This window comes from Cutaneotrichosporon cavernicola (genome assembly GCF_030864355.1).
Source record: "Cutaneotrichosporon cavernicola HIS019 DNA, chromosome: 7a".
Taxonomy (NCBI): Eukaryota; Fungi; Basidiomycota; class Tremellomycetes; order Trichosporonales; family Trichosporonaceae; genus Cutaneotrichosporon; species Cutaneotrichosporon cavernicola.
The window spans coordinates 125,837-139,419 of NC_083399.1; the positions used below are offsets into that span (position 1 = coordinate 125,837).

Genomic DNA, 13,583 nt, shown 5'->3' on the forward strand with positions numbered 1-13,583 from the left:
GTCGACGAATCAGTCGAGTGAACTGACGACGACTAGCGGAATGAGCGTGGGGGTTGCAGCACGGCGCGCACTCGAGGAAGATGGTATCAAGATGAAGTCGGCGGTCGAAGGAGGGGCGAGAGGGAGGGGGAGAACGGGCGGAGGATATCGGTCGATGAAAAGAGGTGATGGAGAAGATTGATTTTGAGAGGGAGGTTGGACTACGGAAAGGAGGAGGAAGGAGAACGAGTTGATTGAATGGCGACCAAGACGTCCACGGGTTCAACGAGGGGATCGAGGGTGCTAGCGATGCAAAGGGTTGGTTGGGTGGGTGGGTGGGTGTGTGAGTGTGTGTGCACTCTGCCACTCTACAATGGCCAAGGTAGGAGATAGCTACATCAAGTTTAGGTGGGCGGCCAAATGGCCCAGCTAACAGTTACGTGGTCAAAGTGACCGTGGTAAGGGAAGTAAGGGTGAACCAGCCGAGGTAAGGGAGATAAGTACCTGAAGCGCGGGCCGTTGAGGGTAAGAGGGAGCAAGGTTACGAGTGTCTATCAAAGGAGGCTAAGAGGCAAAGGAGAGTGAGTGAGGAAATGGTCCCAAGTCAAGGTGTAAAGCCAAACTCAACGCATACACACACTAACTCTCACTCTCCCCGTTTACCTGTCTGTCTCTACAGAGCTAAAGAGTCTGTGCAGCGTTGTAACAAGGGGGAAATGGGAGAGAGATCGGGGGGACCTAGGAACCTCTCAAGCCGCAATGCCGCAAAAGCGGGTTCTCATTTCTACAACCCCTGAGCAAACTCCCGGTCTTGTCCTAGATGCCAAAATTCCCTTGACGCTGTTTGAGGTCCACCCTTTCCAAGTTGCGCTTGTCCTCGAATAGCCCCCTGAAAGATCCCTGAAGAGTTCAATCACCAACAGCACCATCACAGCCTTCACAACACCAGCCAGTTCACCCATCCGGCCCATCCAATGTACAATAATTCAGGGTTCAAGAAGATCAAGAGTCAAATAGTCTGGGTCTCTTCCCTCTTTCCGCGATGGGGCTAGTGAGCAAGGGCCGAGGGGCCGAGGGGCCGGGGACCGATTAAGAAGGCGGACGGGGGACGTTGCTTGCCCCGGCTTGTCGGAGAGAGTGTGACCCTGAAACTTCTTTAATGATTTTCTCTATCCGCTTAGCCCATGGCCTCATACTCTTGTGCCGTCATCCATGATCCTGGACCCAGACACTTGAGCTTGCTGCTTGGGTGGCAAGAGTGTTGCGACTGTTTTGACTGTTGTGACTTTTTGTCATAAGTAACATAACTAGGTCACCTTGGAGTGACTGAGGGTCCTTGTATTCACTCCTCTTCCCGCAGCCATGACGGCCCGTTCACTAACCGTCAGCCCCTGGCGGACCGCTCGGATTGGCATGGCGCTCTTGCATCGCGAAGCGCGCACTATAGCGCACTACACAAACAAGCCGTCGATCTGATTTTTTAATGGATCGTGTTGAGATGTAACGGTGGGGATGGGCAATCTTACACGCTGCACGCTGGTACGCTGGGTTGATTGAGCTTGCGCTCAATGTGCATAAACAACAACGAGTAGAGAGGGGCTGGGGAGTTGTGCTAGGTTAGATGGCGAACAAAGTGCCTAACCAGCCATGTATTTACATACCATTATTAATAGCAACCAAGTGGGTGTATTGTCCAGTACAATCAGGGGTACTGTAAGCCATTAGGCCATCAGTCCTAGCATCTGCCATGCGCGCGGGCACCGCGTTACTGACGCGTTACCTGTCTCAACCACCCATCCCGACAACTTCGGCCGTCTTGTCAACGTCAGTACCGCATCCAAAACAACAGGTGCTGCGGGCCTAGTAGTCTTCCCGATCTTTCAGTTCGGGAACAACCCTCAACCACTAGTGTAATTCAAGTAGTGGAATCGAATGTAATGGTTGTAAGTGTATGAGTGTGGAAAGAGTTGCGTTAGGTAATCTTAGGGAGCCTGGACCGTGCCGTGGCGTTGATCAGACACGACCCCCGTCCTAGCGCCACCCTTTTGTCACCCTATAACCCCAGACCAGCAGATTACCAGAGTCTCGCTCCAAGTGGCCAAGTGTTAACTGTTGCTTCTGAAGAGATCCATTAACAACGTCGTGATCAGACTTCGCACTCTCACACTAACCCAAACGCAATCATGTCAGTCTACAAGAGTCTCCATAATGGTGATTCCCAAACTCTCCTCTACCTCGGCACGGCGGTTCATCGTGACCAAGACTTCCGCGCTGTTCCATAGTCCTACAACTCCACCTGGTGACCCGTAACATTGCTTGAAATATTGGGATACGCCCATCATCCATCCATGCTGCCATGCTGTTTGTGGTAGCCACGTTGTTCCCAAGTTGATCTGGACCCAGAAAGCGCACGTCCTACCGTTCAGCAGAGACGCGTGCTGGGAATGCACGGCTCGCCAGATCCAGAATTAGATCCGGCCCAGCCAACAACCCATCCAACGGCCCATTCAGGCAATGCCAGGCACCCTGTAAATCCTTTTTTGACCTGGCCGCACAACCCTAATTCGGAACTCCTGGCAATCCTTTGTCCTGACTGTGCTGAGAGCTGTCCCACCAACGGAGACGCATGCCAAGCCCGTCTCTTTTTTTCGCGCTCACAGTCAGAAATCCAACGGCTGCAGGCAGAGTTTGTCGCCCTGTTTCTGAGCCGATAACGAGAGAGGTAGCAGGACCTGTCCCGAACGGTACCGGTTGACGGCATTGCCAGGTGGTGCGGTTGAGGAATCCAGTACGTGGCATGCTCTGCGCAGGGAATGGCCGCGCCTCGGAATGGATCAAGGCCTCGACTTTCGCGTCTGACCGAGTTTCGTCATTAATAGCAAGCCCGAGTCGGTGGGGAACGATGAGCACCTCCGTTTGTCCGGATTCGTCATACCGCACAGTTCGCTCTCTCACGGTCGAAACGAGATGCAAGCACACGCAGACAACAGGACCACAGATCCGCAGACCAAACTGGAAACGAAATGCTGAGTTTGCGCTCAAGTTGAACAATGTTCTCTGAACCAACCCACCAAAACTCGATTAGGGCTCTGGATTGAGGGGCTTTTGCTATGTATTATACTGTATTTACACCCAAAGCAGCAACAGATCTCACAGCAAAGCTGGGTCATGTCACGAGACGAGATGTACGACGCGTCTCATTAGAATCGAGCTGGAGCTTCCAGTGCCTCGCGCCTTGACAGTCACACCCCTTCACTTGCCATCCCTACGGTGCGTTTTGTGCTGTCCAAATATGCAGATCTCCAAAGTCGTGCCTTGCATTTCCCTGCCACCGGCGACATGGTGTCAGAGTGCCACAACGAGGAAACCGTGGGAAAGCTCAAGGATGTTCCCGCTTTCGCCTACCACGTGTGAACTTTCTAATATCCTAATCCACTTACGATTGATTCTGGGAGCATTAGGAAGTATCCAAATGACTGACGTAACCATCTGTCATTTCAGCAACAGAACTCTCCGTGTTGCAACAGTCAGTCGGTCTGTCGTCAGTCTCGTCCACTCATCCTCAACAGCAATAAATCACCATGGCTCCCGGTATCATCGAGATCGGCTCGACACAAGGTAAGCACACACACCAGTATATGTCCTGATGCCAGCGTTCGACCAGATCGCCAAGTCGCTGCCCGCTTCCCAGCTGCTCGTTGTCGGTGCGTCGGCGTCTGCTTCTTGACATTTGTCCTTTAACTGACGCATAGACTTCCATGCCGTACGCTGACTTAGTCGTCGACCACTGACCACAGGTTTGGTGCGGTCCCTGCCATGCCATCGCTCCCGTTCTCGCACAGCTCGCGCAGAAGGTGAGTCGGCCATCACAAGTTTGTGAAAGTTGACAACAGTACCCCCACGTCAAGTTTGTCAAGATCGATGTCGATGCTCAGGCAGAGCTTGCACGCCGCTTCCAGATCTCGGCCATGCCGACCTTCAAGTTCCTGAAGGGCGGACAGGTCATTGACGAGGTGGGTACGACCTTGTGTCAAGCTAACGGCAGCTCCGCGGTGCGAGCCCACCGCAGCTGCAGCAGCTCGTGCAGCGGCACGCGGGCCCTGTGCAGTCGGCAGCGCCCAAGACGAGTGGATCTTCTGCCCAGGCCGCGGCTCCCCCCGCGCCTGCTGAGGGCTCGCTGATGACGCACGTCTCGTCGACGGGGCTCAGTTGCCTGGGCGAGTCAAAGGACCACCCTTTGTCGTCGATCGTGGGCCCCAACGCCGGGCCCAAGGGGCGCAGCTACCTTGAGTCGGATGTCGACCCCGAGCTCCTCATCTCCGTCCAGGTGAGCTAGTTTTTTTGGGTAGAGCTGACATCAGTTCAACGAGGCTGTCAAGATCAAGGCGCTGTCCATCTTCTCGGTCGTATCGCCCGCGCAGGCTCCCAAGACCATCCGCCTCTACGTCAATCAGAACCACATGGACTTTGGCGACGCAGACTCGCACGAGCCCGCGCAGGAGCTGACTCTGACGCCCGAGGACATCCGGGGGAACAAGGTCGAGCTGCGCTTTGTGCGCTTCCAGAAGGTGCACAGCCTGCACATCCTTGTCAAGGACAACCAGGAGGACGACGAGACGACGCGCATCGACTCGCTCGACCTGTTTGGCCAGCTCGCGTAGTGTATGGATAGAGCTTTGTTGAGATGCATCAGTGGCCAAGTTGGTCAGTGGGGGACAAGACGTCGGAGAAGGCCGATGCGGAGAGAGAGATTGGGATAGGGGTCGAAGTGCGGGATGTAAACAAGTCGCCTGGTCTTGTTTTGAGCGTTACATTACCACGGCGACTGTGAGGCATTATCTGCGCGATATTGCTCAGCCTTTCCCAACTACAAGCTATCGGCTTGCCATCCTGCCATCGCCTGCGAGGAATGAGGTTTAAAGATGTGTGCAGGCGGTGCAATGTCTAAGCGTTGAGGAGAAGCAGAAGGGTCTCAACCTCAAGTGACTTTGGTGACGTGGGTGGCAACTTTGGCCCAGGGCTCATGGGTCAGTACCCCATCATTCATGGCCCTAAACATGACATCTCAACTCAACAACACATCACACACGTTATAAACTTGATCCACATCGTCTGGCAACCTACGACGGTCACGCCCTTGGTGTACACTCTTACACCACTACCGAACTCGCTTAGAGGAACAGTTTCATCCGCACCCAAGTCCTTGCCTCCACCTTCCCTTCCCCCCCCCCTCGCATCCGCTCAACCGGCATGTCGAAGCACCGTCCACACTACGGCGCAACCCACGCATCGATCAGTAACACTCTCTCGCCACCAAGAACGCCCGACTCGCAAACGCACCTCCTTCCCCCTTCCCCTGGATCCACCTTTAGCACTGAGACTGGACTCACCACCAACGAGCAGGAAGAGTATGAGCGCGGCCTGCTAACCTGGGATCGCGCCAAGGACTGGAGATTCTGGTTCCGCTGGGCCTGGGTACCATGGTACATCCTCGGCGCACTGCTCGTAGCTGGCGTCTGTGCCGTCGCCGTCTGTCACCGCGAGGTATGAGCTTTCAGATAGCGGAAACTGACACCAGCTCATCCAGCTGCTAATGCCGTTCGTACGCCACATGCAATCGGCACGGTTCGGGTGGCTCGTCCCCATCGCGATCATGATCGTCCTCTCCTTCCCTCCCCTGTTTGGTAACGAGATCGTCATCATTCTCTGCGGCGTCGTGTGGGGAATACGGATCGGCTTCCTCATCGTTGCTGTTGGCACCGTGATCGGCGAAATGGCCTGCTTTACCGTTTACGGGACGTGCTGCAGGCGAAGGGCACGGAGGATGACCCACATGAGTCTCAACTATGCTTGTCTAACGCGGGTCATCTCCACGGGTGGGCTGCTCATTGCCTGGGTGGTTAGGCTGAGCGCTATCCCGACGCACATGTCTACGGTACGCTGCTGATTCAGGTGGCGGCTGACACAAGCTCCTATTTGCCGTCTGCGGGCTCCCGGTTAGCTGACCCGTTCGCTCAAGCTGACAGCAGTACTCCCAGTTTTTCCTCGCGCTCCTATTCTCGCTCCCAAAGCAGGTGAGCCAGAAGGGGACCGGCCTAGCTGACACCAGTTCGTTGCAGTGTACCGTGAGTCGTTCGCCAACCTTACCTAACACCCACTGACGCCACTCTCACATTTACAGTTGGAGGTAAGCTGTCGACACTGTCTTGAGCTTACCCTAGTCATGGTCACACGCCACGAACCCACTCGGAAGTCGAACATCATGTCCTACACCGTGTGCGCTCTTACCCATGCCTAGTGCTGACTCCAGCGTCGGCTTCACTGTCGTCATCACACTTCTCGCACTGCATTACGTCCATCTCAAGATGCTCAAGGTCCGCAAGGACGTGTTCCTTGACATGCGCGAAGACTTGGCGCGTCGTGGCGTGGTCGAGCCCGCACCGCCCGACTCGGACGACGATGTGTTTGCGTATGGGCAGAACGTGTAGGCGCTTAAGGAAGTATGGAGGGCAAGGGGCCGAGGAGCAGTCCGCTCTATGCTGTGGAGTTGGTGAGCTTGGGACTGGTAACTGGTAGCTGACCACAGTCAGCATCTGTTTGGCCCAGAGCCCAATGCTAGGAATTGTCTTACAGTCCGGCCGGCATAGTCGTGAGCTGGACAAGGTCCGATGATAGCTGACTCCAGGACGCTGTACTTTGACGTGAGAGAGGAGGCCAGGGCCTGCAGTCCTCTGCCGAAGACTGGCAAGAGCCGAAGTGTCGCAGGAGTGGAGAGGAGAGACAGAACCGAGAGATTCGAGAGCAGATGAGTCGAGAACCCCACCATTCAACGCAGCACAGCTTCAACATAGAGTTTAGGTATGTTGTACTTGCATGAGATGAAGCTGGCGTACACCATTTCCATACTCCAGCGGGGATACCACCGACAAAATCACCAACCCAAATCCTTCCGCCCCCCCACGAGCTTGTTCATCTGCTCTTCCATACAGCGGGAGTTGCCCATCTCGCTTAGCGAGCGTTTGGACGAGCGGGTGCTCTTGTAGCAACGTTGTTTGACTTGGACGTACGAGGTGGAGCGAGTGATGGCCATCCCGCCTGCTCTGTCGTCAGGGCGGACGGGAGAGTCTCATTGATTCACTCCCAGGCGCCGCGGTCGAGAGCAGCCAAGAACTCTGGTTTGTCGGAAGCTGACTGGAAGGATGGGGCAAAGGGCATACGACATAAGGCGCAGGGCGATGTGAATCTCCGTGCCCAACCTCCATCGAGCAGCTCGTAGGCCCCGTTCCGAATCTTGGAGCTGGGATTTGGGAGGTTGGGGTTAGGCGATGGTTGACAACGGCAAGATATGCCGGAATATCAATTGATGGATGTAACTGCCTGCCGAGTTTATTACTCGGCCTACCGAAAACTTCTAGGCTTGTCGGAAACAACACACACAACACACACTCGTCAGGGCTTCCGAGGCATTTCTCCAGCGCCAGACTCGAACACTGCTACAGACAAAGTTATGACATGAGCAAAGGATAAAAACCTGCGACTTGGCCATCGCCTGATCAGTTGTTCCGTCTACAGTACAACTCGCCCATTCATTCAGCGGCTAGCCGTAAAAGGCTCCTCACCGCCATTCTCTCTGGGACCATCCCTTGCAAGCCCTTGCCCCACACGCCCACGCTTAAACACGGTTGGCGTCGTCGTACTTGTGCTGAAGCACCTCGTGGTGCGACACGTCAATTCCGCCCTTGTCGTCGTCGGAGATAATGCCGTCGCGCTGGGACGGCAGGACGGCCCTTTCGCCATCAAAGACAACAGCAATCTCCTCGAGGAAGAGGCCCCTGGTCTCGGGGTACCAGAAGTAGATGCACACGATGGCAATGGCCTGGATGACAATGTAGACGGCGTAGTACTTCCAGTGGAGGGCGGCGAGTGCGATCGGGTTGACGTACTGGTTGAAGCAGAGTGCGAGGGTGATACAAAGTTGGAGGATGGCGAGACCGCGGGTCCGGAGCGAGTAAGGAAGAATTTCAAGAGGGTAGCCAATGGTTAAACCCGTAAAGGCAATGTCGTAGAAACCAAAGTAGATGAAAAGGAAGGCCAAGACTGCGGGGCCGGCCGCGTGTTTTCCTGCCTCGGCATAGGCTGCCGAACAAGCCATGATGACGACAAAGGAGAAGAACATTCCGATGGCCGAGGTCAACCACAGCTTGCGACGGCCGAAACGTTCGCAGCTCAACGAACCGGCAATCGCAAGGATCCAATTGTAGATCTGTAGACCACCGTTGTATCCCTGTTGCTGGCCCTCCGAGGTGATTCCAACACTCTCGAGAATAGATACGAGGTAGTAGCTGATGATGCCGTTGCCGACCCACTGCGAGAACAGGCCGACCATGATAAGAATCGCTAGGCGGTGGCGGTTACCGGGCGTCTTGAGGAAGGCCGAGTATCCAACTCCCTCAGTAGCGGCCTTTTCGGACTCGATCGCCTCCTTGATTTCCTGCAATTCAAAGACGACGAGCGGGTCGTCCAAGTCGCCATTGGCGTGATATTTTGCCAACACGCGGTGCGCCTCCTCGTACCTCCCCTTTGACACGAGCCAGCGAGGTGACTCTGGAAGGAACGGAAGTGAGAAAAGTTGAAACGCAGGAGGGGCGACTTGCATGAGACATACGAGGCGCCACGACCAAGCGTTATCCCAAAACGAAGTGCCAAAGGCCGTCCACGCTGCAATGATGCTACCGACGTACCTGGTGTTAGTGGCGGAAAATCCAAAAAAGGTGGGCAAATGACACAGGCACGCCACTATCCAAATGTCCATTGCGTGGAACCCAAATTTGCGTGCCCATACACTTAGGGGGCAGACTCACCAGCATGTGTTGGTCAGTGCGCTGACTTGGGCACGGTTGCGGGGGTGGGCGAGCTCGGAGGCGTAAGGCGTTCCCGAAATGGAGGCGAACATGCCTCCAAAGCCGACGATAAATCGGCCAGCGAACATGTGCCACCCGCCCGTGGTGAGTGCTTGGACAAGAGCGCCGGCGATGATAACAATGCAACCAAGACCCAGAGAAATACGACGGCCCCACCGATCGGCCATGTAGGACGCTGGGAGGAGGGCGGGAAGAGCGCCGAACGTGTACGCTGCCACAATGAGGCCTAGCTTGTTAGCATCGGGGCTGTCAATCGCCGGCATAAAGTAACGCTTGTTGGCCTGTAGGCCAGTCATGCAGCTTCCGTCGTAACCTGGAGTCAGAGAGGAGGGGGGCGTGGCGTACCGGATGAGATTGTTGAGGCGAAGCCGACAATGATGGGCCAAGCTAGAGCGCGCATCCCGGGGTCTCGGAACCACCACGAGGCCGCATTGTTCGGCAACGACAGTGGGTTAATCGTCTGCGAGGTGTGTGAGATGGAGTGGCGCATGGTGGTTGGGTGAGTTGCGTCAGATGAGATCGGCATAAATCAACCAACTCTGTTATATATCAAAGTCCTTCCGTAGTGACGCTTTGATAGCGGTAGGCTGGACTTGGCGAGACATAATGCAATGCGCAAACGTGCGTCCAGGTTCGAACTCGCAAAGATGGTTGTTGTGCTAGCTCCGCACTGGGAGAGGCGGGGTTCCACTGCCGAGGTTGGAACTACGTCGTGCGGTCTAACCTTGCGGAGGTGCCGACGCCTCTTGATGGTAATTCGCCAGAGGTGGGGAATAAAGGCGGGGTACTGAACAGCCTGACCCGCACATCAATTGACATTTACAGGCACTTGTTTCAGTCATGCTGTTCCCAAATGCTACCATCTCATCCGTCCACACGTCCACATGCTCTAATACTCATCAACCCGCATCAATCCCAAATACCGCTCCTATCAGCTTCCGAGAAGAGGCTGCAACAGGAACAGTGTTCGTTCTGCCCACATTGGTTCATCCGAATATAATCCTCACTCCGAGGATCATCCGAACTCTACGTACATGTGGGCATGTCCACCAACGTCCATGGTCTTGCCCGCCGCACGTCTCTGAGCACGACTCCCAACAGACCCTGGTACGTGAGGAGCCCGTCAAGACACCGCGCCGAGGTGATCTGTTATCAGCGGCAGCCTCCAGGCCCCGCACCCACACCAAGGCCACTTCCGCCTCCTACACACTTCAGCCTCCTACAATGAACGTGCATACAATGGTGATGTATCAATCTGCATAAACTTGAGATGTTGATAACAATTGGACGTCGCGCATGGCATCTATGCGTCCAAGTTATCGTTGCCGTTACTGTTCCCGTTACTTGTACCAGTGCTGTTGCTGTTGCTAGTGCTGCGAACATGTCCAAGGAGTGACTGGCGTGCCGGCGACTGGCCATCCGCGCTAGCGATACGTGCTGTGACAGACCTTGCGGTGACCGCGGGCTGGGGAGTGAGTGCCCGGTACGCCGCGACCTCGGGGTCAGGCGGGGCCGACTTGACGCGCCCCGATTCCGAGTCCGCGCCCTCCCAGCGGCTGGGCTTGGCCGCAACGGCGCTGACCTGGTTGACTGCGTCGGGGGACGTAGCTGCTGGGTTGTGTCCGATGCCTGTGACTACTCCCGCTCGCTTAGGCACGGACGGGACGACCATGCGTGCCGCAGGAGGTTGGACTGAGGCTGGCGGCGAAGTGCCGTGCAATTCTGCTGGACGTGGAGGAAGAAGCGGGCGAGGCACGCCCTTGATGAGTGGCCCATTGGTTGGCATACTTCCATCTGAAACGGGTGTGGAGGAGGACGGAGATGAGACACTGTCCTGCGAGTCGACAGAGGCGACAGCAGTCACTGTACTCGACTTCGTTGAAGCATCACTCCGCCTTGTGGCTGCGTTGGCGTGCGCTGCAGCGTTGAGTCGGTCTTGCAGCGAGGTACGGGGGGAGTGGTGCAGTGCGTGCTGCTGCTGGTGCTCTCTCTCTTCCGCCGACGGGGCGTAGTAGGCCGAAGTGTGGTGTGCATGCGCGCCACCGTCTTCGTCAGGATGTGTGTCTGGCGTTGGACGCCGGCGGTTGTTGACAAAGTTAACTCCCCACTTCTTGATGCCCTCCTTTGCAATGTTGGCTTGGGTCTGGAGCTGAGCCTTATCGCGTGCACGGACAGCATTCATAAGAGAAGTTGTTGTCACGCCACCCGTAACCCCTCCAGAGACATTCTCTGTACCTGGGTCCGGCACCTGTGAGCGATCTACCTCGGTAGAGAGACTCTCTCTCTCGTTGGGCGTGAGGCTGCGCGGGGTGTCGTTCGTCTCCTGGATGGACAGGACTGGGCGCTCGACGAGGGATGCTGGCGAAGACTTGGTCGCCTCGTTCACGGGCGAGTCTGCTGTACGCGCAGAGCTGGAGTCTGTGCTGTTGGTTCGAGGCTTGTCGCTGACAGACCAAGTGGAATCCGTTGCAGCGGTAGCAACAGAGTCAGTGCGGACCGAAGACGGACGGGAGGAACTGGACACCCTGAACGACGACGCTGCCTTCTTGCGCGTCGGTTGCGTCACCGACGGTGAAGTATTGGCACGGCCGGGGCCCTTCCTCTCGAGCACCTCGTTAACCGTGTGCGGACCGCTGTTGTTCCTGTAGCGGAGACCAGGATGCTTGGAAGAAGACACGGCTGGCGCGCTACTGGTGCTGTTTTGCGTCACGGACGTCGCCATCGTGCTTGAGGTGTGCGTGGTCTGTACCGACATTACGGACTTGTCCGACTTGTTCGACCTGATGCTCGCCGAGTCGGAACCAGTCTCCTCGGCCGCGTTAGCCTTGTACTTGCTCGCGACGTTGAAAATGCCGCCGCGGACAGGCATGTTCATGGTGTTGAAGAACGGCAAGTCGTCCATGTTGGGCAGTACAACAGACTCGACCATCTGTTGTCAGCTTGCCGCTGGACACTATCACTCACGGCATCGCGGATCTTCTTGTCGACGAAGGCAAGTATCCAGCTCCAGTTGAGCTGACGAGCTCCCAGAACGGGCTCGATGACCATGTCCATCTTGGGAGGTCGCGTGAATGCCCACCAGATGCGGTCACTAGGAGGCGGTTTGATCAGGACCTTGACGTCGCTGGAGAGGCTCTTGATTATAATGGCCAGGACGGCCTTGAACCCGATCTTGGGCGCTTCCATAGTGATGCGAATGCCGTCGCCATGCAAACCAGCTGGCCGGCTGTAGTCCATGTGAGCTTGAAACGAGATGGTGCCATCGCGGCCAAGCTCCTTGAGCTTCACGCGCGAGAATGTGGGTGGAATGTGACCCAAGTTCGCCTCGGTGGCCACCAGCGGGCCAATCATTGGATGGGAGAGAGCAGTGAGCTTCTTGGTGACTCTATCGCAAATGGCCTGCGGTCAGCTGGCGCGCCATAGTGAAACCTTACTTGCTCAACCAGCGAGGTGTGGGTGATGCCAAGGAAGATGCGGCCAGCGAAGGCGTTGAGCCAGTCAAGATTGGAAGGGTCGCTCTCCCTCGCCTCCTGGACCGACTTGATAAACCACTTCATGTGGTCTTGCGACCACACGGTGGAGTACGAGGGATGCGCGTGGGTCCTGGAGAGGATTTTGAGATACCAGTCCTCAGTCCTGCCTGTCAGCGATATTGCGATCGTACTTGAATACCCACTTAACAGGTGTTTTGCACTGGAGGAACCACGGGGCAACCTCCTCGTCAAGCGTCAGCTGGTTGCTGGTCGAGCTCATGCCCGGCAGTCCTTCCTTCTCCTTAGATGGATCGGAATCGACGAGGCGGAGAACCAGCGCGGAGCGCTTGTTGAACAGCTTGCCCTCGGTTAAGCCTGCGGCGCCCTGCCGAGTCTCGATGGTGATCTTGTAGCGCTCCAGGTTGAGAACGACTAGGCTCTCCAAGTATTCAAGGTCGGGATCGGACCCGAACGGCTGAACCTTGCTCTTGCAATCGTCCTTGACCTGGTCGATGAAGAGTAGTGAGCCCCTAAGGCGCACAAATAACGTGTCTTGCGGGAATTCTGCCTTGGTCGAGACCTCGCGATAGGTGCGGTACACCTGCGCGATGCGCGTCGTGACGGGTAGCTTGGATGGGTTGTGGTGGTCGTTGACATTGTCGACAGCGTCGGGCGGGTTGTTGGTCAAGACGTCCTGGCCATTTTCGGTAGTGTTTCCGAACGACCGACGGACGGTGAGCCATCCTTGGATCGACACTTTCAAGTCGTCGGGGGGTCCGTTGCGCTTCGCGGCTTCCTTGAGCGATTCTTGCTCGATCCTCATCCTGTCACGCTTCAGAATGTCCGGGTCCCCGATGGGAATCGACCCATAAACCAAGGTGAGATCTAGCGAGTCAGCAACAGTGACAGATGGGGGCCTTACACCAGACTGCGCCAACGAGGATGGCGACGAAGCTGATCCCGCCAAGGATGTAGCTAATGAGCCACTTGATGACCCCCCACATCGTTGTGACGGTAGGGGGGAGACCGAGTTAAGAGAAAGTGGGATGCGATGAGATGGTCCAAGAGAAAGAAATCGGGTGTGTTGAAGGAAGGCTAGTACCCCGGCTTGTTGTTACCGGCGGCGAGGCGAGGAGAGGCGGTGAGCGGGCTCGTGCGTGGATGCGGGAGAGTTCGAGGGCAGAGGGAAAGGAAGAGGGAGACAGCGAAG

General features: G+C 56.3%; 4 protein-coding genes across 4 annotated transcripts; 2 read left to right on the forward strand and 2 right to left on the reverse strand.

Annotated features, from left to right (window-relative positions):
* Nucleotides 1-3,560: 3,560 nt before the first annotated feature.
* Nucleotides 3,561-4,640, forward strand: CcaverHIS019_0700450 (uncharacterized protein; the record flags this gene model as incomplete). Its single annotated transcript, XM_060603445.1, has 7 exons — nucleotides 3,561-3,597; nucleotides 3,633-3,683; nucleotides 3,732-3,742; nucleotides 3,777-3,833; nucleotides 3,873-3,992; nucleotides 4,025-4,306; nucleotides 4,341-4,640. 7 exons carry the CDS (start codon nucleotides 3,561-3,563, stop codon nucleotides 4,638-4,640), a joined length of 858 nt encoding a protein of 285 aa, XP_060459738.1.
* A 589-nt stretch (nucleotides 4,641-5,229) lies between these two features.
* Nucleotides 5,230-6,467, forward strand: CcaverHIS019_0700460 (uncharacterized protein; the record flags this gene model as incomplete). The annotated part of the gene is made up of 8 exons (XM_060603446.1): nucleotides 5,230-5,523; nucleotides 5,558-5,914; nucleotides 5,949-5,975; nucleotides 6,009-6,053; nucleotides 6,089-6,104; nucleotides 6,161-6,166; nucleotides 6,201-6,255; nucleotides 6,290-6,467. 8 exons carry the CDS (start codon nucleotides 5,230-5,232, stop codon nucleotides 6,465-6,467), a joined length of 978 nt encoding a protein of 325 aa, XP_060459739.1.
* Nucleotides 6,468-7,651: 1,184 nt separating this feature from the next.
* CcaverHIS019_0700470 (uncharacterized protein) lies at nucleotides 7,652-9,390 on the reverse strand (the record flags this gene model as incomplete). Its single annotated transcript, XM_060603447.1, has 3 exons — nucleotides 7,652-8,720; nucleotides 8,841-9,213; nucleotides 9,246-9,390. 3 exons carry the CDS (start codon nucleotides 9,388-9,390, stop codon nucleotides 7,652-7,654), a joined length of 1,587 nt encoding a protein of 528 aa, XP_060459740.1.
* Nucleotides 9,391-10,203: 813 nt separating this feature from the next.
* CcaverHIS019_0700480 (uncharacterized protein) lies at nucleotides 10,204-13,377 on the reverse strand (the record flags this gene model as incomplete). Its single annotated transcript, XM_060603448.1, has 5 exons — nucleotides 10,204-11,829; nucleotides 11,865-12,299; nucleotides 12,335-12,536; nucleotides 12,577-13,258; nucleotides 13,296-13,377. 5 exons carry the CDS (start codon nucleotides 13,375-13,377, stop codon nucleotides 10,204-10,206), a joined length of 3,027 nt encoding a protein of 1,008 aa, XP_060459741.1.
* Nucleotides 13,378-13,583: the final 206 nt, after the last annotated feature.